This window comes from Micromys minutus, assembly GCF_963924665.1.
Source record: "Micromys minutus genome assembly, chromosome: 2".
In the NCBI taxonomy this organism is placed as follows: domain Eukaryota; kingdom Metazoa; phylum Chordata; class Mammalia; order Rodentia; family Muridae; genus Micromys; species Micromys minutus.
In genome coordinates this window covers 95161893-95181016 of record NC_137971.1, presented here as the reverse complement: position 1 = coordinate 95181016, position 19124 = coordinate 95161893, and the positions used below count along the sequence as shown (strand labels likewise).

General features: G+C 45.3%; 2 protein-coding genes across 2 annotated transcripts in view; one reads left to right on the top strand and one right to left on the bottom strand.

Moving 5' to 3' along the window:
- XRRA1 (X-ray radiation resistance associated 1) overlaps positions 1–1931 on the top strand; it is a gene marked incomplete at both ends in the record, with an annotated part of 51796 nt that extends 49865 nt beyond the window's left edge. Inside the window, 4 exons of the mRNA XM_080911360.1 lie at positions 170–368; positions 922–1037; positions 1197–1302; positions 1672–1931. Coding sequence (XP_080767486.1) covers positions 170–368; positions 922–1037; positions 1197–1302; positions 1672–1931 — 681 coding nt within the window. The remainder of the gene's footprint in view (positions 1–169; positions 369–921; positions 1038–1196; positions 1303–1671) is intronic.
- Positions 1932–9271: 7340 nt separating this feature from the next.
- RNF169 (ring finger protein 169) overlaps positions 9272–19124 on the bottom strand; it is a 49549-nt gene continuing 39696 nt past the window's right edge. Inside the window, 3 exon segments of the mRNA XM_080910848.1 lie at positions 9272–10587; positions 11198–11297; positions 18670–18788. Of these exon segments, the coding sequence (XP_080766974.1) occupies positions 9406–10587; positions 11198–11297; positions 18670–18788 (1401 nt within the window). The 3' untranslated portion in view covers positions 9272–9405.

Genomic DNA, 19124 nt, shown 5'->3' with positions numbered 1-19124 from the left:
GGGTCTCCTCTGAGAGGGCCCAGATTAGCCACACCTTTTACTGTTCCCGCCCTTCCAGTCTCCTGTCTGTCCTCCGTGCCCCAGCTTTCTCTGTGTCAGGCCTCAGCTGTGCAGAGCCCATACTGGGATGTGGCAGGGAACAAGAGAGTGTATTTTCTTCCTGACACAGGTGAATGAGCTGCCGTCCTCCACCGTCCACAGGGAAAAGATGGAGGCAGAGGAGAACCACGAAAGGAGGCCATCGACAGCCCCCAGAGAGACGAAGAGGACTCGGAGGAAGCAGACGGCCACCTCGATGCGCAACAAGTATGAAGGCTACGAGGAGCTGCTCTCAGTCAAGCCTGACCCGGCCTTTGTGGAGCCGAAGGGTATGGGCTCAACATGCTGGGGTTAAAGGTGGTGTGCCACCAGGCCCTGCTCTGTCAGGGACCTCAGGGCATGGCAGCATCACTGTCCTTTGCAGAATTGTCATTGCTTTGGGCTCGTGGCTTTTTCAAGACTAGCTAGATTAGCCCAGTCACCCTGGGTGAGAATTTTACTTGCAGAAAAGGGCTGATAAGCAAACCAAGCCAGGTTCCTGGGCTCTCTCCAGCCCGTTGCAAACCTGCCACTCCTATTCCGGGCAGCACAGACCGTGCCATCTCAGCTCTGACTCCATCTCCTCTGATGTGCCCCAGTGTCTGTGCCTCCAAATGAGCATGCCAGGGAGTGGGTCTCCTGAGAGTCAGCCCCTTCCATGTGACCCCCAGTTTAAGGGATCACTGTGAGGTCAAAAGTCTCTCTACATTAGACTCTGAGCTCATTGGTTTCACTCAGTGAATGGTGGAGGTCTAGGCAAGGGAGCAGGTGAGGGACCCCTGGGAATGGTTTTCTTGGATGCTGAGCAGGGTCGGGGATGACACCTGTTGCTGCATCCACCAGGCATCCAGAAGAACGCGCAGGCCCTGCATCGCATGCTGAAGCAGCCGCTCATCTGCCGCTCCTCCAAGCCCAGGCTGGACACTTTCCAGAAACCCTACATTCCCAAGGAGAAGAGGGTAAGCCCTTCAGCCACTGACAGTCCCTGACCTCTCAGGACTCTGAAAGTACAAATCCAGAGGTTGCTTTAGGACCCCGAGGCCTGTTTCCCAGCGTTCCCTACTGCCCCCTGCCTGTCACTATGACTGTATGACAGACCTCTTCTTGCTTTATGCCAGGCCGGGAAGATACCGATTCCAACCCCACGGAAGACCCGAGCGCAGCTGCTGGATGATATCCTCATTCGTATGCGGGACCCTCGGAATGTTACTGAGGCTCCACTGGGTACGGTGCCAGCTGTCTCACCAGGCTGATGTCGGAGGGCCGTGTGAAGCCAGAAGGGAGCATGGAAAGCAGGGAGGGCTGTGGGAGGTGGGAATTGCTGAGCGTCTCGCTGCAGTGTGCTGAGGCACACACCAAGAATGCAGCAGCCCCAGTCTGCTTTGGCCAGAGTGTTTTACTGGTTCCCAGATGGCCTTCCTTGTCTTCAGCCTGTGCTGAAGGAGGTTTCCACATCATCAGCAACTTCGGGTCTTGAATTAAGGCATGACTTCCTACTGTCGGGGCTGGACTGCTTCTACACACCGAGACACTGTGCATCTCTGGGCCAGGAAAACCGGGTGAACCTGGCACTGTCCTTTCTCGTCCCTGTAGGCGCTGTGTTGCAGAGGCGTGCACAGCAGCGGCTAGTGAACCAGAAGCAATACCGGGAGGCCAAGCGGCTGCTCAAGGAGTTCCGTGCACGCTACCGGCAGCTGGTGCGCAACTCGCTGCGGACTGTGTTCGCCGCCAGCCCGCCGCCCAGGCCGCCCACCCGCCGTGCGCTGAGCGCTGGCCAGCCCAAGTTGGGCCGCTTCCTCGAGTTCATGGATGAGTTCTGCCAGGAGCCCACGGCCAGCGACTCAAAAGAGTAGAGCTGCGCACTGCCCTCCCCAAGGGCACAGCGCCCCGGACTGTGCCCAGCCCTGAACAGAGGGGGCTTGGGCTCCATCTCGCTCCGTGGTCAGCATGGGGAACACAGCAGGACCTTGCCTCCGAGCCCGGCCAGGCCGCACCTGGTGGCTGACCCAGCGGCAATAAAGAGTGGTGTAGAGCAATAGAATGGGTACCAGGTATCCTTCTCGGACAGTGGCAGTGTCACTAAAAAAAAATCTGCTGATTCCTGCATCCCAAAAGGGCCATAAGAACCCCATTCAGGACAGCTTTCATACATGCTGAGACAAGAAGCCTAGAAAGCTCAGAAGTGGCAGCAAGAGGCAGGGCAGCAAAACACAGGATGGGATGGGGGTGTTGCAGAGGCCCAGGAGACACTTTCCCACTCTGAGGGGGAAATAAGGTGGAATGGTTTATTTTGAGATAATTGCTGGTAGAAGGGAAGGGTCTAGTTCCCCAGTGTCCTGTAATCCATGACACAGGCTGAAGACACAAGAAAGGCCATCTGGGAACCGAGGTCCCCAATAAAGAAACGCTCTGGCCAAAGCAGACAGGAGCTGCTGCATTCTTGGTTGTGTAGACAGCATCTGCCCCAGGAGAGTCTGGATAAGTCCACCAGTACTGAGCTGGGTGGGACCTAAGACTTTTCCCCTGGAAGCAGCTGACCTGCAGTCTCCAGGACCCAGGAAGCACAAGGCTATTCCAACCATATGCATATTGTTGCATCCAACTTCGCAGACTTATGCAGGTAGCCAGTTAGGAGCCTATGCTAAGCTGTGATTTGTACCCAGACATGCATGTGATATACCATCACTACACGTCACACCAGGGGACAAAGGTACAGTGAGATACTAGTAGTAGCTACTCATAGCAGTAGCACATTTAGGGCGTTTGATAGACTGAGCTTTCTGGAATTCCAAAGTGCCCATCTTTCCTGCTAGGAGAACCCATCCTGACACTGACTTTTTCAACCCACCAGGTCCCACGTCTGTAGAACCTCCTAGATGGCTTCCTTCAGCCAGATGTGTTCATGCCACATATTTTTAAGAATGGACCTACCTTCACCAAAAAATTACCTGTCCCAACCTAGCTTCTTGCCTCTCTTTGGTGTTAATGGTGTTGCTACAATGGGCTTTGTAGCCATCTGCCTATGTTTCTTAGTTCCAGCTCTGCTCTTTGTACCCCAATGGCAGCCCCTAGTCAGTGTGAGGCATCCCAAAGAGGGACACTATCTGGGACAAGCACCACCACCTCGACCAGGCTGGGTGCCTCTTTGCCAAGTTCCTGATCATTCTGTGTATATACATATATATATATATATACATATATATACATATATATACATACACACACACACACACACACACACATATATATAATAAAATGTTGCATCTGAACCCCCAAGAAGGAAGCCACTATGTAGTACTCCATCTCTGCTGCACTTGGTCAAAGGCCATGGCAGCTCATGTTTTGTTTTTGTTTTGTTTTCAGACAGGGCCCCATGTAGCCCAAGATGGCTCTAGACTCCTGATCCTCCTGCCTCCACACACTCAATGCTTGGCTTACTCTTCTTAACTTTGAGCTTCAGTTTGTGTCCTCCAACCTTCCCAACTGTCTCTAGTTAGCCAAGATGCTATTTGGAAGTTAGGCTAGGAGAGAAAAGTGGCAGATGGAGCAGACTGTGTTCACATCCTGAATTAGAACTCCACAGTGCAGTGGGTAAAGTGAGACAACCTGGTTCCTGGCCCAACCACTTCCAGTCTCGATAGCAACTGGAACCACAATTTGCCAAGGCCAGTGGCAGAAGAGGCAACCAGCAGCTTTGGAATTAGAGGCTCGCGCCTAGATGCTGAACCGCCAGGGCTGGAGTTCCCATCTGGAAAAGGACACAACCCAGCATACAGTGTGCAGAACATCTGTACACTAAGGACCAAGTGCCCAGTGCCGTTTTCAAGTCTCCACTGGCAGGACGTTCACTTTTAAGCACACTCCCTTGAATGTCTTGGGCCAGGTGACTTCAAAGGTCCCACACGTCCTTACCATGCATTGCATCAACTCCAAATGGTCTTCCAGGTTCATTTTCTCAGTTTAAAAGGAGCAGGTTAACATTTGTTCTCTTTTAATGAAACACTTATGTCAATTTTCTATGACTTTCTTGCAATGGTTCCAAAGAAGGATATTTTAAAAACCCAGATTGCTAAGAGTGGCCATAAGGTGCAAAGATAATGGCATTCTCAAGTCATTCTTTACTCAAGGTGGTGTCTTCTGAGAAACAGGAATGGTCACAGATCAGGAAACAGTAAGAAATGCCCATTAGAACACATCAAAAGATACAGTGTTCCCTATGGAGACCCCACCCCATTGCTTCCTGCTCACTGTGAATGCCAAAGTGAGGCATTCTAACCCAGGTACCTCCCAGCCCCAGGACAGCTTAGTCCACACTGAGACGCAGCTCTCTGAAGACTGATCAGAAATAGTCTGTTTGCTTTCATGACTCTGCTTTACTGCATTTTCAACTTGGGCCTTGCCTGGAACAGGCACATACACATTGAAGAATGCACTTTGGTACTGTGTTAATCATACATCAGTCATCCCACTTGATTCCATACCATTTCTCTGTGGTGAAAGCATCCCTGAAATGCCATACCTTGTTCCAAGCCCCTCTATCCAAAGACTCAAGGGGGTACAGAGAGCAGTGGCAGCCCACCAAGATCCAGGGCCCCTTCTGCAATTCTAATGTAAACAGGTTGAATAAATCACAGCCACCAGACCACAAGGAGCTGTAGCAGGTAGCCTAAAGCCAACAGACAACCTTTTTCTATTTTTATGTGGAAAGGTTCCCCCCTCTTGGCTCTTAGGACAACTATATTTGTACAGTTAAGAGTAAACAGTGTATCAGGCAAGAAAAACAAAAACAAACATTAGTTGACATTTCAGCAGTTTTTTCCTGTCTTGCATAGTCATAGGCTGCTTGCTTTGCTGGTGGTTGTGCCTGGGCAAACTGGGGTCTGCTGGGCGGCACTGTGGCTCAGCTTGGAGGGTAAGCAGCAACTAGGGAGAACCTGGCTGCTCCCTCAGAAACCTGGAACCACATGGAAGCTGCTCCTGGCCCAGTTTGACATCCGAAGGCTGAACTGTCTGTGCCTCGCTCACAGCAGTAGAAAAGGGCAGGAGCAAGTCTGGCCTTAGCATGGCCAATCTAACTCCTTCTAGACCCAAGACTGCAGAAGAGGGAAGAAGGAGTTCAGATTCTAGGGTTGGCTCTCATATGGTTTAAGTTCCCACACTCCTGGCAACAAACTTAAGACACACAGTGCATTTTCCCCCAGAAGAAGTCCTGCCAATGGCACTTTTCCCTCCATCCAGTCTGACAAAAAACTGGAACCTCTGTGTATCTCCAAGTCTCTGTTACAGAACAATCCTCAGAATGCTACAGTGGATAACATTCTGGGAACTTTGCATTTCTGGGTCATCTTCCAAAAAAAAAAAAAAAAAAAAAAAAAAATCTGTGCAGCAGCCTCAGCCTTAAATTCTGCTCCTCAAATCCTATTGAGTTATAAGAACTGATAACCAGCTCCATTCACTGCTCAATTAATAGAATATTGTACGGCTGGCGGGGAAAGAGCTAGCTAAGAAGAGATTAGGACCCTGTGGAGTTTGGTTTTGAAATAAACAGCAAAGGCTGTAATTAAAATGACAGCTACTCCAACCAAAATCCCACCAATTACTTACATCACACTATGGGGTTTTCCCTATTAAGTATTCTATATATTGTGGGTATATTCAGGGGATATAGGTATATCTTAACAGAAGAAAAAGAATTATAAAATCTGTAATTTGGATGTCCCTTTCACAAACCATGTAACTTTCACAATTATTTGGGCCTTAAAGCACTACAGTGGGAAACAGAACTGTGGGTCTAGATTTAACCTCATGATGGCGAGCTAGCTGTTCTTCCCTACTGGCTCTCTGCTTCAGTGACAAGCCAGAAAGAAACCTCAAGTCACTGCTGGGTCTGGTGAGAGGTCAGCTTGGGATGCATTAGGAGGTCACTCAAGTGAAGAACAGGCTTCTTCAGGGCAATCCAAACCTGCCTCATTTCTAGGGATTTGAGCTAAATGCAGCCTCTGAACAGGGGCGACTGTTCTATAATCACTGCAGGAGAAAATCCACTCTTCCTTGGAAAAGTTACTTAGGAAATAGAAAAAGCAGAGTTAATCAAACTCAGAAATACTGATAAGGTATGGAAAAAGTGGATGACCTGCTCAGCCAGCTCTCCTGAACAGGATCATTAAAGAGCATGAAACAGCCATTTAAAGTTCATGAGTGCACTCTTGGGTCAGATGCATCCCTGTACATTGCACTGCACACAGCCTTCAGCATGAGAGGCTAGTCTGTGGTCCAGCACAGGGTGGGAAGTCTAAGAGCTTAAAAGTGCCTTCTGAATGAACATAGCCTCCCTCACTAGCCTCCCATTTTAGTCAGTGGCTAGCTTGTAATCGGACAATAACTAATCAAATAGCTTTAATTTCTGAAGGGTAATTTACCTACGCCCTTCCCCCAAGAGAAAGAGAGAGCATTTATTACCAATATTTCTTCCATAATCAAAGAATAATTTTTAAATAAATGGAGTCAATTAAAAAAAAATTCCTAGGCAAGCCTCAGCCAATTTTTTGTTTGTTTTTTGTTTGTTTGTTTTTGTTTTTAAGAGGCAACTAAGGGCCAGAGGCGAGAGGCCAGAAGTCAGGTGCTGGCAGAGTACTCCCTGACTTGACACCAGCCCATCAGGCCCAGATGACTTCTTCAAACAGGTATGAGCAGCCGTTCTTGAATGTTACCAGTGTTACCCTTCTGGAGAAGGGCTACCACGCCCTCTTGAGGGATAGCACAACTCTTGGATTTCCCATGAGAAAGAAAAGAATGCACACACACTAAGGACTGCAGAGACACAGGAGAACTTTGTGGAACATCGTCCACTCCAGCTCACCAGCCTCCCAGACAGTCCATCTCCCGGTCTAGTCACTCTTTAGGGGATCCATGTCAGCAAAAGACTTCAAACACCAAGATAGAAAATTTCAGAAACGAAGTGTTCAGGTTTCACTACGTTTGAGAGCATCTTGCATGAAGATACTTTAGTAATTTTTTTCCACGTTCAAGGGTAAGCAAATTAAAGAGCAAGCCATTCCTTCTCAACATAAACTGTTTTGCCTCTATTTCAAGGGCCACTGCTCAGCAGGAAGTATGGGGAATAACATTGTCTACAGCACTTGGGGTTTCCCTGGGGGGGACACAGGGACAGCCCAGTGGCTGCAACACTTACTCAGCAGCAGCAACACTGCACCGGACCCCACACTTGTCACCACTGCTACGCACTCTTACTCAAGGTAGTCACTAGGGGAGGGGGATACTTAAAATATATATCTTTCATCTATTAAAATATTTTATCTTTTTACCAAAACCAAAAATTAATTCCAACTGAAAGTGTTTTTCTAAGCATTAGTGACGTATAAAAGGGTGGCAAGTGGAAAAATAAGTGTCTTTAATACTACCCAGTAAGACTAGCCTTCTGATAATAATTACGAAGACCATAAAGGAATACGTGAAAGGGTAGAATTACTAAGTGTTCTCTAATGAAATGTCCTGGTGTCTGCACCAGGCCGGCCCTCCTCCCTGGGGCACTAGCATGCCTTCCAGCAGCCCTTAAAGGCCTGAAGCTGCCTAGGATGGGAAGTGACATAGTCTGAGTATAAAGCAATGAGACAAAACCTACACCCACACTTCAGACTCACACAGTTCCCTGTGGAGCAGCCTCTGAAGCCACCTCGCTAATAGCCATGCATATCTAGTATCCCTGGGAACAGTCAGCTTTGAGCTGTCGGCCTCAAGGACATGTGCCTGGGACACCACCCTTCTTCCCACCTTCAAAGCTTCAACTAGTTTCTGGCTAACTCCAAATCTGAAGTTCTCTATTCTAGAATTCCAAAAGACTGACATCTCCCTTGGCACAGAACAGTGAGTCTAAGCTGCAGCTACTTCTAGACTCCAAATGTCTCAGAAACATTCTGACCAAAGGCAACTTTACCAGACAACTATACAGTATCTTGCTGGGACCTTTTAAGGGGACAACATAGGACTGGTATAAAAGCTCTGGAAGGTTTGTTAAAATGTCGGTCACACAACCATGCTAACAGCTCATACAAACACAGGAAAGGCCAGCCCACCTGAGAGTCCCTAAAACCATATCATAATCCCTATTCTCAATGAGCCCAGAAGGGCAGAAGCACCAAGCACCACCAGGGATGCAAAAGACACATGGTGTCAGCTGCTAAGAAAAATAAACCCCAAAGGTCCATGGGACTGAATTTACCAGCTGCATCCAGCCAGATACCTCGTTTCCACAGTATGGAGTTTCAGCTTTGTCCTTTGCCTGACTTTAGGGCAAGTGTTTTCATGATTTTTAGATCAAAAATTGCAGATAGCCATTGCCACGTGGAAAGCAGTAAGGAAACCTCAGTCCATTTCGAGGACTCCTAGGAGAGCAGGAGCCTGTAAACGGGCTGGGTGAGGTCACTGCAGTTCTGTGTTTTATAGCCCATCAAGGTGAGTGCTTCTAGGTGGGCTTTGTCTCAGTGCCTAGCCAGTCTCCCCGGGTGACCCTGGCATGCCCTTAGGTTGTATTTCCTTTGGACACCCTGTGATTGTGGAGAATCCATGGGACTTGTGGCCATGAGAGGCAGTGGTCAGTCTGGGCTAGGCCAGTTGGTAGCTAAGAGAACCTGGACATCTATACTGTGGCTTCATCATCCAGCTGACAGCACTTACAAATTAGGTCTCAGGAAGACTCAGTAAATAAACCACACTGTTCCAATCAAATGTCATAGTTTAAATGGAGAATGTCAATTAATTTCTGAGAGGTAAAAGTTCTAAGCTCAACTAATTTGGGTATGTAGAAATTACTTGTGGCAAAGGGGAGAGAAAGATGAATGTGAGCATCTAATTATCTTGGCTCTTCCAAAGTACAGGCACTGCTTGTGTCTGAAAAGAATCCATGTTTATCTGCAAGGCTAACCTAAAATACCACTGTGTGGTAAGAAGCCAGGGGCTTTATGAGTGTGAGACGTTACCCCAACTCCCTACCATCTCTAACACTGGCCATCATGCTCCTGAATGAGGCTATTCCCAAGCTCATTCCAAGTGGGTGCTGCCAGATGTGGGCCCAGAAACTTCAGAGCTCACTCAGAGGGGTAGGAGTACTGGCCCTCGTCCTAGAAAGCCAAAGATGCAGACACTTGGCTTTTGAATACCAAGGCCCTAGATCCTCTCAGAACCATAGAAGACAGTATTTTGCCACTGAAAGACATATTCAAAGTGAGAACATTCAGCTAGCTCTTTTGGATAAGTGACTGAGGCCAAGGACCTCTGAAAAGCTGGTAACATTACTTTGTACATTAAGTGCTACTTGGCCCCAGCCAAGCTGCTGGACCTCAAGAGATACTGATCCACGCTTCCTTTCCGCCGGCTCACAGCCCGCCTCTCACTGTCAAATATGCGCTGTGACTGCAGGGCCAGCTGCTGGTCCTCTTCCTCCTGCTTCAATTTCTGCCCCACCTCAAGCAGCCCTGGGTCTTTGGGAGCCAAGCCTATGTCACTGCTGGGTGGTCGAAGTTTCTTAACACCATTTTGTTCCAAGTGCTTGGTCTTACAGCGTCTTTTCCGACCTCTACGCAGAGAAGGAATTGTCTCCTCTCCTAGGCTGTTGACCAGAATGCCGTTACCCAGATCAAAAGGACTGAGTGTCTTCAGTTGTTTCCTTGTTTTGAGGACCCCACCCAAAACATCATTTTTGGGTAGCAATGAATTAACTGCTGCAGTCTTCATGACTGTGCTTATGCAAGTTTTGACTAATGTGGCATCCACACTGGACCTTGACTCCTCCAACTGTTCCCCTTCCAAAGAAGGCCCACTGGCTACTCCTCTGTGCTCTGAGGAATGGCAGGTTTCCAGGGGGACTTCATGGCTCCTTTTTCTAACACAGTCCTGTTCTCCTTTTGTCTGGTTAGCAGAGGGGAAGTACTCAAGGGCAGTGGAGGTGGGCTCAGCACACTCTGAGAGCACCTGGACCCTTGACAGTCTTGTACTTAAAGCCAGAGACGGCCTCTCCTTGCTGGAATGGATTGCTTCAGAACCTGGTAGCTCTTCTCCTGCTTCAGGGGCCAGGGAGGTGAGAGTGGCTTTTGAAAGGGTCTTCTTGATCTGCCGCTCCTGGAAGATTTGCTCCCACTTCTTGAGGATGCGAGGACTGGCTTCATATGATGTCTGCTTCTGCAGGCTTCTGCTCAGGTTTCGAGGTGTCGACTTGATGATGAGAGGGCTGAGCACTCGGCCATCGGGGAGTCTCTTGGGAGGGGTGCACGGTGAGCAGACAATGGGCTTGAAGTGGTTTAGCTCTTCAGAGATGCTGTCATTGCTTTCAGGGCTGATAGAGCGTTCTGACTTATGCAAGGAAGCCAAGGACGAAAGGGAGCTGAAGGGCAGGCGCTTTTCTATGGTTAAGTCAGGCGCTGAGAGGCAGCGGTTGTTCTGAGTAGACAAGAGAACACCAATAATGGGGGTGGAGCCTGGAGTTATAGTTGTGATCTGAAAGAAATATAAAAGAACGTGTGTGTGTGTGTGTGGTTTTACTTTTTTATCTTTTAAAACTTGTATATGTGGGTCTGTGTGTATGTATGTACATGTATTTGCAGGTGTCCAAAGAAACCAGAAGAGGGTGTTGGATCCCCTGGAGCTAGAATTATGAGAAGCAACTGTCCAGTGTGGGTCTAGCTCTCTGCAAAAACAAGTGCTCTTAATTGCTGACCCACCTCCAGCCCTCTTGTGCATGCTTTTTTTTTCTACATAAGTCCTTTAGATGGTGGGAGGGTAGGAAAAGAAGGAAGGTAAAGGAAGGGCAATGTGTACCTAAAAATGGCAAAAGTTCCTAGTCTAAAACTCATATACATATGTGAAAGAATTAGCAACATCAAAATCTGAAGATGGATCTTGCCTAGACCTTTTAAAAAGATTTCTATAATGGTTTACTAGCCCTATCTAATTCAAACCTTCTTCCTTCACATCTTTTTGTAGAATTCTCTAGAAAACTAATATAATCTGTCTGGGATCCACTTTGCCTTGTGCAGGGAAAGCTTCATGTGCTGAGGTAGAAGATGGGGAAGTCGGGGAACCACAGCAGCCCCAGGCTGAGGTGTACCTTGGCTCTGTTGGGTGGAGCTGTCCTGAGCCTGCTCCTCACTCTGTCCTGAACGGTGTCACTGCAACTCTGACTCCTCTGCATCTTAGTGTTTAGCTTCCTAAAAAAGAATATATAGTGACAATTACTCCATACACGACTTTAGGAATAGATGACAATTTCTTTTACCATCCTAAGCCACTCCCCAAGAAAGGCAATTCCCTTAGGTAGCTATAATAGAAAACAGGTCAATTCATCAACCAAATGCCAAAGTGAAAAAGACTTCCAAAGTCTTCCAGACACATGATTTTTATCTTATGAATCATAACTTTACGATTTTTTTTTATTTATTTCATGTATGTGGGTATTTTGCCTGCACATATATCTGTGCAGCACGTGTAAATCTGGAGCCATGGAGGCCAGAAGAGAGCGCTGGACCCCAGGACTGAGTTACAAAGGTTTGTGAGCTGCTGTGTGGATGCTAGGAACCAAGCCTGTGATCATAACCACTGAGCCAGCTCTTGAGCCCTTATGTCATACTGCAAACTGCCCTCCACCCCACAGAGAACTGCAGCCCACCATGTTTGCATGCATGAAGTAACAGAACAGCCCTACACAGCTAAATTTCCAAGCGTTTAGTTGTTACATGTGGGGCTTTGATTCCGTCTGAACTTTGCATGTGGTAAGGCACTGGAGGTCTGACTCCCAGCAGCGGTGCCTGTGCCGAACAGAACCCACTGCAGAACTGCATGTGACACAGCAGGCAGCCCACACCACACAGCATCCATGTTTCACCAAGCATTTATCACATACTCAGCACACAAAACACAGTCAAGCTCTTTAGGCCACCAGAAACCAGTGAGGCAGACAAATAATCCAGCATTACAAAGTCACCATAAACATAGGCATAGGACTGGAGAGATGGCTCTGCGGTTAAGAGCACTGGCTGCTCTTCTAAAGATCATGAGTTCAATTCCCAGAAACCACATGGTGGCTCACAACCATCTGTAATGAGATCTGATGCCCTCTTCTGGTGTATCAATAAGATAAATAAATAAATCTTTAAAAAAAAAAAAAATCAAAAACATAGGCATGGCATAACAGGCAAAAATGGCATTAAAAGGGAATTATTAATAACAGAATAAGAAAACTTGAAAAGGGCTGGAGAGATGGCTCAGTGGTTAACAGCACTTCCAGAGGTCCTGAGTTCAATTCCCAGCAACCACATGGTGGCTCACAACCATCTGTAATGGGATCTGATGTCCTCTTCTGGTGTGTCTGAAGACAGCGACAGTGTACTTATATATAATAAATAAATAAATCTTATTTAAAAAAACTTGAAAAGCCTTTCTATAACATATTTATTTTGCTGGATGAATAAGTATTTGCAATAAATCAAAACAGACACATAACTAAGTAAATGATTCCAAATAGAAATTATTTTCTCAATTGATACTATTTAGCTCTTTAACAGAATGCATCATATAAAATCTTTTGTAGACAAGATTTTAATGTCAGAGTTGGCTCGGAGAAAACAAGGAGGTGGGCAGGTGAAAATCACCCCCGGAATTCTCTGCATCTTGCACTCAAGAGAAAGCCTGTCTACCACTCAGAATTCTACTCCAGTACCTGCATGGTTTCTCCCATCCTATGTCTCAGCCTCATGGTGCCAGTGGAAGAAAATGATGGCTATGTAACACATATTTGCACTTTAACAAGAAAATTCGGCACTTAAGGAAAGTCTCACAATTTTGGAGCAACTGTCACTCTAAGAAGACAGTTCCTTAGAAGCAAGCTGGATTGATACTTAGAAAAATATTAAAGTTCATTTGCATTGCTAGAAGCTACACAAATTGCCAGCCACATAAGCCATCCCAAATGCTTTGTAGATAATGAGCACATTGACCTGGATTTAGAGCTGAAAGGTGTCATTATCATTTCAAACACACACGACAGTGGGTGAGGCAAGCAAACACTGAGAGGAAAGGATTGTTTGACCATGCAAGAAAAAAGAGCTTTACAATGCTCAGCAGAACACTGAGTTTGATGCCACTGTAGTTGAGATGAGGCCACACCTAAACCCCGAGCTCCAGATTCTGGACTGAGGAATTAACAATACAGTCTTGATACCAGGCTATGAATCTATCCTGTCAGGGGAAATCGCCAAGCTGACAGTTGACTGGTCTACTTTCAGGTCTAAATTACAGACGCACAAATGACAATTGTGGGCAGCTGCTGTCCCTTCAACTCTAAATTGGTGAAAGAAAAACCTAGGGGGCAATCTCACATTTGTGATGAAGCATACAATGAAGACACCTAGGAGGTTCCTGACAGTGAAAATATTCTCCATAAACTTCAGCATCATTGAAATATTCTTTGTCATTTAGTGAGGAAAACACATTTCAAGCAGCAACTCTACTCCAAGTGCTAGACACCAGTTGATAGGATAACTCAAAGGCACATCTAGCCCCGCATTAGGGACGGTCCTGAGGGGCAGTTACTGTACAGCTAACCCCAGAGTCTGTCCTAGGAACTGCATCTCACATGCTCCTGCATGCTGATTCCCAGCTGGCCAGCACCATGTTTTCTTCCCAATGAATCATCTTGCCATCCTTGTTGAGAATCAACCAGTCATAAATGTATAGATCATTTCTGGACTCTCAATTCTAAATCCATTGCTCTCTATCTGTCTCCTACTCCAACATCACACCATTTTTATCGCTACCATCAGCCTCTGTCCTTTCTCTGGGCAAGCTTTGGATATGTAGGGTCTCCTGAAATCCCACATGAGAACTTTGGCATCAGTCTCTATTTCTGCAAGGGAATCCACTAGAACTTCCAGCATGTGTTATACTGAACTTTCAAAAGCTACTCAGGGATTTCTGACACTGTAACTCCTCAGGGATTACTGACATTATAAGGCCAATTCATAAACAAGATGCCATTCTGTTTATTTAAATTCTTCTAACATCCAACTTTGGAATTTTCAGTATTAAAATTTTATGCTCCTGTGGTTAACTTTATTTCTAATTATTCTATTTTTTATCCTAGTAAGTTATCAAAATGGGATTGGGTTTTGTCGTTGCACTTTTAAATTGTTCACTGCCAATATATAGAAATGCAGTTGGTTTTGGTATAGGAAATGGTTCAAGTTGCCCTCTGGTCTCCACAGGAACATGCACACACGTACACACAACAGGTGTGAAGATAAATAAAACTCCTAATGAAGACTACAGATGACATTGATAAGTATAAGAGTATATAGCAACAACTTTCTTCAAATTATGTTATGTTGGTAAGCCATGGTAACTAATCTGAACTCTGCCCAAACCCAGCCCATGACAGCCCAGATGACAAGGAAAATACAGCCCACGTGGAACTCTTAGCAAGAGGAACAAAACACATCAACCAGACAGTTTCCCTATATAAGCTTCTAGAATCAGTTTCAGTTTGAATTCAGTGGAGAAATGGAGATGAGGAGTAAAGTAAAAACTTTCATGTATTTAATTTTTATTTTAATTACCTACTTAGGTTTAAATTAATTTTTCTAATTAATTTCTAACTTCTAATCTAGAAATGATTTTTGATTAACTTACTATTCTAGTTACCTGAAAGAATCATAATCTTATCAGATGACCACAGAACCCTTTTGTTTCTTTTAGGAAAATTAGTTGATCTGTTGACAATACCCACAGGCAGAATCTCTCCGAGTGCTTCTTCAACGGCTGCCCTCAGCTGCACCATGCACCTGCTTGCCTGCTTCTGAGCTTAAGAAACACAAGCTTGCAGAGGACAAATGGCAGCATCGTTTGATAAAAATATAACTATAAAAAAGTCCAAGATTGTTACCTAGGGACTCTCTTTAGGAAACACATTTTCAGAGAAAACCTGTTCATTAATAGAAAAACCTGTTACTTAATAGAAAAAAATATATTTGAAATCTCCCCAAACTATAAACAATGCTATTATCTTTATGTAGTAAAATATAAACACAAATTTTTATTTTTAAATGTAGTTAGATGGTTGTAAAACTATCCTCAAGTTAATTTTTCATTGTCCGTAACTACACATCACTGTCAGCATTATAATTTTTAAATTGCTTTCCTAAAAGCCTGTAAACAGTTTGAAGTGAACATAGCAGTTTCGGAGCTACGATAAAGAGACTTGGTCAGCATTCCTGTAGTGAAGTTTTCTACTGAAGGTTCCCACTGTGCTCAAGGCCAATTCCTGAAAAGACAACCCCATAAATTACACTGCTTTTGTTTTTAGTCATTTGTTTGGGTTTGGATTTGTTTTGGCAGTGCTTGAGAGCAATCCTACCACCTCTTGCTTGCTAGGCACGTAAGTACTCTTCCACCAAGCTGTACCCCTAATTAAGGCATCGTTTAAATAAAAGTAATGTTTAAGGGCATATCTGTTCAGTGCTGCTGTCATTCACATTAACCATCAGCAGCATGGAGGGGAAACAGTCAGCTACTTTAAGACCCTGCAGTCATGGCAGTCCTTGAGTTTCCCGTGCACACATGAACGCTGTCTAAAGCACATCCTTTCCAGAGCAGCTGGGCCTTGCCACCACTGAGCGGAGCACAAACTCTTGTGACCTGTGCCTTCCCCATCACTTCTCCAGCTCCCCTTTCTGGTAAACTGGTGTCTAGCCTAACCAACACCTTCTGACCCTGCCTGCGATCCTAGAACTGGGGGAGGCTGGGGAGGGAGGACTGAGAGTGAGGCTAGTCTGGGGGACAGAGCCAAGAAACAAAACTCAAAACAAAAGGAAAACTTCCTATCAGTGCCACAGCTGCTGCTACTGCTGGAATCAATCAGACTGCTCCAGCACCATGTCTGCTTGCATGCTACCATGCTTCTCACCATGAGGATGATGTACTAAGCCTCTGAAGCGGTAAGCAAGGCTCCAATTAAATGCTTTATTTTATAAGGATTGCCTTGGTCATAATATCTCTTCACAACAACAGAACATTGACTAAGATAATGTTCTCAAGTATGTTCTTTAATTCTCCCAATAAAAATCTCCCACAGTGAAGTGAGTGATTAATTTTGGAGATTTTCCTGAGATCACCATCTACAGTCCACTCTTCCATCTACCTTGTGAGACGTCAAAGGTGTGTCTGCATACACCTCTTTTGCGGTGGTCTAAGTGAGCACCCACAGCACTGGAGGAATTTAGATTTGGCTATCTCATTACTACATGTTCATGAACGTCCCTGTTGCATTGTCTCCCCGGAATCTCATGTGGCTACTTAGGTTTTACTGGAGACTCTGACTTAGAAATCGCAGCTATGGGAGACAGCGTCCAAGGATACTTCTTTGTGGGGTGGTCATGAGCATATATGACCCAATTAATGCCTCAAGAACTAAACTAATGACTGAGGTTCACTTGACTGGAATATGTGTAATATGAGCCCTGAGATCTAAGTTGTTACAACCTTAACGCAAGCTAACAGACAATGTCTAAAGTCAGTGTTTGCATATTAATTGGTCCTATCATGGCAAGGACAATCTAAGAGACACAAAAGAAGATATGGTTGGTGGAGATATTTCATAAGCACACTCCTCTGTGCTTATCCAATTCTGTCCAGGACAAAATAATTTTTAAGGTCTTTCTGTAATGGCATACTAATCACAGGCCCTCTTTCAGAAGAATAAATTATACCAGTACAGAGGTAGAGCTGGAATCAGTAACAAGCAGTTCACTCCTTCAGCATGAACTCCAACTGGGACAATGCTTATTTGGTACAGGAATATTATTATTTTTCTAAGGTATTTCACATAATAACATTAATCACAGATATCATAAAGTATTAGTTTTAGTATATATTTATTGTAATTTCTGGTTTTATTAGAAAAAAAAGGATTTTATTTTCTTACTGCTTTACAATCATTAAGATATAACCATGATTGGGGATACACAATCCACATATGAAATCAGGAAGTACAATTATTCTGATTTGTAGAGCTGGAAGGACATCTGACTTCCGGCTCACACACAGAGTCTATCTTCATCACAGGCTTACCCAGAACTAGGTAGGTCCTAACTTTATTGACTAAGCTAACTGTCTAGCATAGTGGTTCTTAACCTTCCTAATGCTGTGGTGACCCCCAACCATAAAATTACTTCATTACTACGTCATAACTGTAATTTTGCCATGGTTAGGAGTTGTAATGTTAATATCTGATATGCAGGATATCTGATATGTGACCCTTGTGAAACCCCAAAGGGGTCACAACTCACAAGTTGAGAAACACTGGTTGGTCTAGGTCAAATTATACAGGTGGAAACATCCAGGGAAGGGTCCTAGAGAAGATACAATTACTCCAGAGAAGTCTAGAGATCTGGTGACGTTTACACTTAGAAATCTTCAACAAAGGACAGCAAACTGTCCCAGAAGAACATAGTCAAGGTCTCCAGGACAGACATCACATCAGACACCTTCCAGGACAGAAGCTCTGACAAAGTTATTACACTTGGTAGTCTAACACAGTCACACAGAGACCAGTAACACCTCCAAGAAAAAAGGGTCCAAGTGTGTTCAGAGAGGCAGCAAGACAGACAGCTACTCCATACTGCTGGCAAGAATCAGAGAATGAGCCCGAGCAGGAAGAATAAACAATGCTAGCTTTAAGTAAGAAAGACAACATGAGGTCAAGACTGTGCTTTATATCCTGTTATAAAGGGGGCACAGCATGGGCTAGCCACTTCCACAATGTCTACTGAATGAATAAAGGACTCAGCTCTCCCTCTCTTCCTTTCCTCACCCTTCCCTTCTCCTTCCCTCCTCTCTCCTCCCCTCCCTTATTCCTCCAGAGTCAAGCAACCATCCAACCACACTCTCTTTTCCTCTCCAGGACCTGCAACGCCTAAAGGATCCAGAAATTCCTTGATCAGGGTTTTAAAAACGTCCTAAGATCTATGTTAGATCTAAGCAAGGAAAAGAAACCCAGCCAGGCCTCCCCCCTTGGAAGAGTTCAAAGTCCAAAGTGAAATCCACATATACTGTCGAACTGAAGAGGCTTCATCTTTTCCCTATAGGAGAAAGGGTCACACTGTACAGTTCAGAAATTAGCAAAATCCTAACCAGAGGATACCAGAAATGGGCACATAGAGCTTTCCTATGAAAATGCAGGAGAGGGGCTGAGAAGAATGAGGCCAACTGCAAGGCTAAGAAGGTGGAGACAGGGTAGGTCTCAGGCTCACTTGGCATGCTTCAGGCCGATCAGGGGCCCTGTCTCAAAGAATGAGGTGGATGGCCCCTGAGGAACATCAGTTGAAATTAACCTTTGATACACACGCACGCACGCACACACACACACACACACACACACACACACTTCCCCCACACTCAGTGCCTCTTCTCTGTATTCCACATTTGAAAACTGAGTTCCCACCTTTTCACCCCTTCTACTCATCCAAAAACCCTTTGTCACCCCACAAATGAAAGAACTCAGACTGAATTCATTTCAGCCATCAGTCTTACCCTGCCAGGAAAGCTAAGGAGTAGGAGCTGTTCTTGGAAACAAAGGCTGAGCGATGGGTCTGTATCATCTGGCCCTGAGAAGGTTCTTCGTTCTCGGAATCCGAGAGCCGTGCAGGACACTGGTGAGGAGAAAAGGGAGATAAAACTGTCTGTTGAGGTTCCTGTGGGATCTACCCTAGCATAGTTACAGAGTCCCATCTAAGTCACTGTTCTGAGTTCTACTTCGATTCCAATTTTTTTCTAAAAAATACTAATTGCAAATATGGCTTTACCTAAAAATATCCAAAATCAAATTAACCCATTATCAATTTGCATATGATATTTTCTCCCAATTTTGGGAGAAAGACAACGGATTTATAAGGTAAACAAAGGCAGTCTGTAGGGATTTTGGTCTCTTTTCATAACTACTTTGGGACCAATAAGACCATTCAGATGGCATCTCTATCAGTGTCACT